This window comes from Phacochoerus africanus, chromosome 6, assembly GCF_016906955.1.
Source record: "Phacochoerus africanus isolate WHEZ1 chromosome 6, ROS_Pafr_v1, whole genome shotgun sequence".
NCBI classification, from domain to species: Eukaryota; Metazoa; Chordata; class Mammalia; order Artiodactyla; family Suidae; genus Phacochoerus; species Phacochoerus africanus.
Window position 1 is genome coordinate 42779476 of NC_062549.1, and position 8021 is coordinate 42787496.

At 40.1% G+C, this 8021-nt stretch overlaps 1 protein-coding gene across 1 annotated transcript in view; it reads right to left on the reverse strand.

Annotated features, from left to right (window-relative positions):
* TMEM67 (transmembrane protein 67) overlaps positions 1–7414 on the reverse strand; it is a 55065-nt gene extending 47651 nt beyond the window's left edge. Inside the window, 4 exon segments of the mRNA XM_047783611.1 lie at positions 290–389; positions 1381–1474; positions 4775–4863; positions 7178–7414. Coding sequence (XP_047639567.1) covers positions 290–389; positions 1381–1474; positions 4775–4863; positions 7178–7403 — 509 coding nt within the window. The 5' untranslated portion in view covers positions 7404–7414.
* Between the last annotated feature and the right edge of the window lie 607 nt (positions 7415–8021).

Consider the following 8021-nt stretch of genomic DNA (forward strand, 5'->3'; position numbering starts at 1 on the left):
GTATTTATTTCTGAGCTGTGATAACAGCCTAAGAAGTAGGTGGTATATCCCCATATTAAAGACAAGGAGACTGACTTGCCCAGTGAAGGTCAAACAACCAAAGAGAGACTAAAACAAAATTTAAATCCTATTCTCTCTCATTCTCTGGGCCTCAGCTTCTTTACCTGTTAATATCTACTTCTATCTTTCCTTGGGTTATTGCAAGGAGCAAGAAATATGATTGGGAAGGCAAGACTCTACATAAATATAGGATGATATTAATGAAGTTAGCACCCAGCACACTGCTTACCTGGTTCCTAAAGCATTTGCTACCGTAAAAGAGTCCCCACTGTCATCACAGAGCTTACAAGTTGCTTGGGACAACAATGTTCCATTAACATCTCTTTCCACTAAACAATTTAGAAACAACAAGATATAACTCATAATCAACATATAAGCTTCTATACACTTAGTAAAACCCACCTGTAATATTATTCTAAACTTCTCATAATGCCTTATTTGCATAAAAGACAGGTCAAGCACCTTCTATTATAATAAATTATCGAAAAGTAAAGCCCTCCCCATTACCACATGAAAAATACAGAAACTAATTTCCAAATCATCATCATAAGTTAATATATTTTTCTCAGAAAATTTCTTACATCTTACCTACATGTCCTTGTTGTACTGGGTATGGGGAAACAAGTATTGACATAGACTGCTGATGTCTTTCACAACTTAAAAGGCTTTTGGTAGTATCTACTCAAATTGTAAATTCACACACCCTACAATACTACAGTTTCATTTTCAGATACTTAACCTACAGAAACACTCGTACATGTGTATAAGAATATTCATCAAAACAATATTTGTTAGGAGTTCCTGTTGTGGTTTAGTGGAAATGAATCTGACTAGTAACCATGAGGATGCAGGTTTGATCCCTGGCCTTGCTCAGTGGGTTAAGGATCCAGCATTGCCATTAGCTGTGGTATAGGTCACAAACATGGCTCGGCTCATGTGTTACTGTGGCTGGGGTGTAGGCCAGCAGCTGTAGCTCCGATTAGATCCCTAGCCTTGGAACTTCCATATGCTGTGAGTGCAGCCACAGCATAAAAATAAAGCAAAAATAACAACAACAACAACAACAAAACAATATTTGTTAGAAAACGATCTAAATAGAAAATGCTAATGATATACTATGGAGCAGATATAAAAAGAGTGAGGCAGATCTAACAGATCATATTGTTAACTGAAAAAAGTATGCTGCAGAACATTATTTTTGGAATATTTACATAAAAATACCATTTATATGTCCTGTGGTTACAATGGACATGTTTGTATTAAAAACAGAAAGAAAGAAAAAAGATTCTAGAAGGACACATTCTAGAGTCTACTTCTTACCCAAGATATGGCCAGTAGGACAGTGGCATTTTCCTTCTGCAGTTAAGCCATCAGGGCAAGAAATACAGTTCCAGCCATCTTCAGTAACACCTTTCTAAATTGAAAAAAAAAAAAAAAAAGATTATTTTCCCCTTCTTGATTAACTTTCTCCTTAATTGATCATGTAAGTTCAAAAAGCCACAACAGTGTATAATTTGCAGGCAATATGTAAAAAATTATATACATATGAGCCATAAAAATTTCCTAAAGAGCCAATTTGTGGTAAATTTCAAAAATTAAGCTATATATTACTGCCATGTACTGAGTGCTATTAACTCCAGACAATAGTTCTTTCTTCCTCATGATTTTCAACTCAAAGAACTCCTTACTCTCATAATTAATATTGTCATTCAGTTTTTCCATTTACAAAGATAAAATGCAACAAAATTCAACAGGATTTAATCAATAGACAGCTAGCTAATAATTGTCTTATCTGTTTTGTTGTTGTTGTTTTGTTGTTGTTGTTGTTGTTGTCTTGTCTTTTTAGGGCTGCACCTGAGGCACATGTAGGTTCTCAGGCTAGGGGTCCAATCAGAGCTGTAGCTGCCGGCCTATGCCAGAGCCACAACAACACGGGATCCAAGCCACATCTGCAACCTACACCACAGCTCACGGCAACACCGGATCCTTAACCCACTGAGTGAGGCCGGGGAGCTAACCCGAGTCCTTATGGACGCTAGCCGGGTTGGTTAAGTGCTGAGCCATGATGGGACCTCCCAGTCTTAACCTGTTCTAAAATAATTATTCTAATTTTTTAAAGTTCAAATATATTAGCTTTAAAAATTAAGTTGTGATCAAAATGGATGAATTGTATGAAATATACTTAAATTTGTTTAAATTATGAGATCTTTCCATATATCCATTAATAGTTTGTACTAGTAAAGGTTTTTTATAAAATATGACATCATCCAAAATTTAGCTTATAATATGGTTTAGAAAAAACCTGAGGTAAAATACAGTAATTTTATTACAAACATGGATGTGACCAAAATTAATAGAGAGCAATGGTAATAACAAAACAATTATCACAGACAATTTTAAATTTTGGTTAAAAAGACTGGACATGGTGTATAGCACTGGGAACTATATCTAGTCACTTATGATGGAGCATGATAATGTGAAGAAAAAGAATGTATATATGTATGTGTGACTGGGTCACCTTGCTATACAGCAGAAAATTGACAGAACACTATAAACCAGCTAAATGGAAAAAAAATCATTTTAAAAAAAAGAAAAAAAAAACACATCCCTCTAAATATGAGGATGCCATTTAGGCACTGCAAAAAAAAAAAAAAAGACTGGACACATCAAGAAATGCTCCTATATTTATTAGTACATTTATGCATATAGGACTTTTTAAAAATTATGATGACTTAATAATGTCACCTAAAATAAATCTGCTTTGGCATGATTTCACATTAGTAGCTTTTGTTTTTAGTCTTTTTAGGGCTGTGCCTGTGGCACAGGAAGTTTACAGGTTAGGGGTCAATTTGGAGCTGTAGCTGCTGGCCTACACCACAGCCACAGCAACGAGGGAACTGAGCCATGTCTGTTATCTACACCACAGCTCACAGCAAAGCCAGATCCATAACCCACTGAGTGAGGCCAGGGACTGAACCCATGTCCTCATGGATACTAGTCGGGTTTGTTTCCACTGAGCCACAACAAGAACTCCTATTAGTAGCTTTTTATCATGGATATTTCAGCCAGGGTCAATATTTCCAAAAATACAAAATATCAAAATGATCATCGAACCTATAAGCAGGAATTCCATCATGGCTCAGTGGTAACCAATCCAAACTGTATTCATAAGGACGTGGGTTCGATTCCTGGTTTTGCTCAGTGGGTTAAGGATCCACCATTGCTGTGAGCTATGGTATAGGTCACAAATGAGGCTCAGATCCTACATTGCTGGGGCTGTGCTTTGACCCCTAGCCTGGGAACTTTCATATGCCGCAGATGCGTCCCTAAAAGGACAAACAAACAAACAAACAAAAAACCCTATAGGTAATAGTCATAAACCAGGACAAGTGGCAAATATTAAATTCCCAGATTTAATTTTCTTTAATACAGATAATGAGAAGAAACATTATTATAAAAGTCAGAACTGGGAGTTCCCATTGTGGCTCAGTGGAAACGAATCTGACTAGCAACCAAGAGAATGCAGATTTGATCCCTGGCCTTGTTCAGTGGGTTAAGGATCCGGCGTTGCTGTGAGGTGTGGTATGGATTGCAGATACCGCTCAGATCTGGTGTTGCTTTGGCTGTGGCACAGGCCAGTGGTTAACAGCTCCGATTCAACCCCTAGCCCGGGAACCTGTGGGTGCGACCCTAAAAAGACAAAAAAAAAGTCATAATTGGACTCCAATTTATCCAAAATGACTGGAAGATATTAAGAATCATAATATATAGTAACTATTAATTTTCCAAAAATTATTATATAATGAAGTTATAAAACAGAAATGGATTCATGTTTAATTATGAATTTTAGTGATGCAATTGGCATTTCACAAACTTATCACACCTTACATATCATTACAAACATGAATTATTATATAAAATTGGTCACACTGGAGTTCCCATTGTGGCTTCAGCAGAAATGAACATGACTAGTATCCATGATGATGTGGGTTCCATCCCTGACCTCCCTCAGTGGGTTAAGGCTCCAGCATTGCCGTGAGCTGTGGTGTAGGTTGCAGACGCAGCTTGGATCCTGCGTTGCTGTGGCTGTGGCATAAGCTGGCAGCTGTAGTTCTGATTCGACCTCTAGGCTGGGAATTTCCATATGACACAGATGCAGCCCCTAAAATGAAAATAAAAACTGTTGACACAATAAGTTTAAGATATTGAACTCAATCACTCAATCTGTACCAAAGGATACACACATTCCAAACTGCTTTATATATGCATTATTCATTCATCTATTTTCCTTTATAACTCAGTTTCTCTATGAAGTAAAATAAAGACACACTAATTTTCACAGCTTTGTGTTTTTTTAGATTTCAGACTTTTAAAAGTAAACCAGTATCACTGTTTTTTCCAAGTTTGCAAAATTTCACTGATCTCCACAAATTTACTCTAGTAAAAACAAAGTTACCTTAATAATTTTAAATTTGTGGGAAAATATGAGAGTACAGCATTAAACTGTAGTTTAAAAAAGAAAGATATTGGAAGTTCCTCTTGTGGCTCAGTGGGTTAAGGACCGAATCCCCAACCTACTGAGCAAGGCCAGGGAATTGAACCCAAAATCTCATTGTTCCTAGTCAGATTTGTTTCTGCTGTGACACAACGGGAACTCCTATATTCCCTTCCCCCCCCCACCCAGTAAGATTATATTTAAATAAATACTCCATACCATGCTTTCTGGGCACTTCTTACAAATAATATCAGGTCCTCCATTATTAGAGATCATCTGAAATCCTGGTAGACACACACATGAAGTTCCTAAAAAGAAAAGAGCCAATTTTGACTTTAATAAATACAATTCCAAGATAGGAAATTTTTAATAATTCTTAAGATCTTCAGAATCAGTAGTTGAGAGCAAGACAGTGGAGCAGGAGTTCCCGTCGTGGCGCAGTGGTTAACAAATCCGACTAGGAACCATGAGGTTGCGGGTTTGGTCCCTGCCCTTGCTCAGTGGGTTAACGATCCGGCGTTGCCATGAGCTGTGGTGTAGGTTGCAGACGCGGCTCGAATCCCGCGTTGCTGTGGCTCTGGCGTAGGCCGGTGGCTACAGCTCCGATTGGACCCCTGGCCAGGGAACCTCCATATGCCACGGGAGCGGCCCAAAGAAATAGCAAAAAGACAAAAAAAAAAAAAAAGACAGTGGAGCCAATACTGCCTGGGTTCTAATCTTGATTCTGCTACTTAGTTGTGTGACTCTGACCAAGGTACCGAACTGCTCTGAGCCTTGGGTTCCAATTTGGTAAAATGAGGACAACAATACTTACCTCATGGGGTTAATAAGAGTATTAAATTAGTTATTATATGTAAACATCTTAGAATATGCCTGGCGCACAGTAGATATTGTGTTTGCTACCATTTTAGGTGCAAGTGCAAGCATAAGCAAACTATTAAATTATAACTTTTAAACATAAAATCAAACTCGATTAACTGCTATGGCAAATTTTACACTTCCTTTTTTCTTTTTTTTTCTTTTTAGGGATGGACTTGCAGCATATGGAAGTTCCTGGGCTAGGGGTCGAATCAGAGCTGGAGCTGCCATACTACACTACAGCCCATGGCAACACCAGATCCTTAACCCACTGAAGGAGGCCAGGGATCAAACCCATGTCCTCATGGATACTAGTCAGGTTTGTAACTTGCTGAGCCACAACAGGAATTCTGGAATTTTTACACTTCTATTCTACCCAACCATACACATATATACTCAATGAATTCAAATTTACCTGGTCAAAACAAAACCTTATTAGGAAAGTTATCTTTATTCAAATAAGTCATTGTTTTCCTCTGTTTGGAAAGACAGTAAATTTTATAAGATAATCACTATTCGACTTGATGGATAGGTTAGGACAGCACTCTCTAAAAAGGCATTAAGTGGATACAACATCCATAGGTATACATATAGTAGAATGTTTATTATACTAGGGTTCATAACTATGAAACTAACCCTTACACTTTAAAGTCCGGGAAACGCTTTCTCATTCATATTTTCTCACCTGACCTGTCCTACAGGATAATTTAAATAAGGACATATAAAATTTGAAGATGGCAGAAAGTTAATACCATGGGTGATCAAGTGGAGATTAAAAACATCCTTGACTTCAGGAGTTCCCGTCGTGGCGCAGTGGTTAACGAATCCGACTAGGAATCATGAGGCTGCGGGTTCAATCCCTGCCCTTGCTCAGTGGGTTGACGATCCGGCGTTGCCGTGAGCTGTGGTGTAGGTTGCAGACGCAGCTCGGATCCCGCGTTGCTGTGGCTCTGGCATAGGCTGGCAGCTACAGCTCCGATTCGACCCCTAGCCTGGGAAACTCCATATGCCGCGGGAGCGGCCCAAGAAATGGCAAAAAGACAAAAAAAAAAAAAATCCTTGACTTCAGAATATGGAAATACTTATTCTGTGCAGTTTAGTGAGGACAACCAGGGACCAAATGATAAACGTTTCAAGGAAAAAAAAAAAGCTTAATTTAAAGAGACCTTAAGGGCAATTAGTAATATTCAACACTAAAAGGGCTAGATCCTAAGAAAATTTATAATATTACTGACATACTGTATAGTGGAAATACATAGGTTGAGACTGAGGGTCATTCATTTCCTTATCTGTAAAATGAGAAGACTGGGCCTGATTATGGTTAAGATCTTTTCCAGCTCGAAACTTCTGGGATTTGAAAAGCAAGGAAAAAAGCGATCAAAATGTACAAGCCCTAATTTGCATTCCCTCCCCAATTTGTCCTGCCACCTGCTCCTCTGCACTTCAGATTACTTCTCTATTTTTTTCTTCCTTTGGTATTCAGCTGTTTCAGGTGCCTCCCTAAAAGACTTCCCGGATAAGGAGTAGGGGAATGGAGGCAAAAGTTAATTACTGGCGACGGCCTACGGACCAGGGTTTTTTCATCCTCATATGTTGTGCGCAAGTTGCAATCCTCCAAGGAAACCCTTTTCTCGGCTGTTGGCAGTTAACCTTTCTGAAATATTCTTTCCGCAGACGAAAAGGTGTTTCAACGACCCTGGGGTCTGGGGACAGAGCCAAGGTGGGAGTGGTACTTTAGCCAGGGCCCACCCGGAGCCATCTCACCTCGGGCATCCTGCATCTGGTTAGCTCCACACGGCACACAGGAGAGCGCGGAGATATCGAAGTACTGGTTGTGACCGCATGTCTCTGGTTGCTGGAAAGGGAAAAAGAAGGTCTGAGTCTGTGAGACTCGAGGCACTACCAATAAGAGGAATACGGTCACAGTTGCTACGGAGCGGACAGACCAGGCAGCCATTGCCACCCCAGGACCACAGCTGCCCGTCACCATGGTGAGACGCTAGCAGGCCGCGCAGTATACGCGCCCATCAGCCTCCGCGACGACTTTGCAGAGCTGATTGGACAACTGAGGCCCGGATTCCGGAAGTGTCGGCCACTGCTGCCTGGTTGCTAGGTTACCAAAGCCGTGGGAAGCTGGTCTGGGTTTCACGCAAGCTAACGCGGGAGCCTGGCAGGCGCGACAGGCTGTTTAAAATGTTTGCTTCAAACTCTGCTATGCCACCTATTAGCAGGACGCGAAGTTAATTTAGGAGGTCGCGAAATAGAATAGCACAGCAAAGAAAATATCTGATTTTAGCACACAAACTGAGTGTTATTTCATTAATCTGTTAAATGACATTTACATCAAAATTTATACAGAGTAAGTCAGAGTTCCCGTTGTAGCACAGCGGAAACAAATCTTACTAGCATCCATGAGGACGCAGGTTCTATCTCTGGCTTCACTAAGTGGGTTAAGGATCCAGCTTCCTGAGCTGTGGCGTAGGTCGCAGACGCCTCTCAGATCTGGCCCATTGCTGTGATTGAGCGGTAGGCCAGCGGTTACAGTTCAGATTGGACCGCTAGCCTGGGAACCTCCAGATGCCATGAGTGCCAGCCCCCCCCAAAAAAA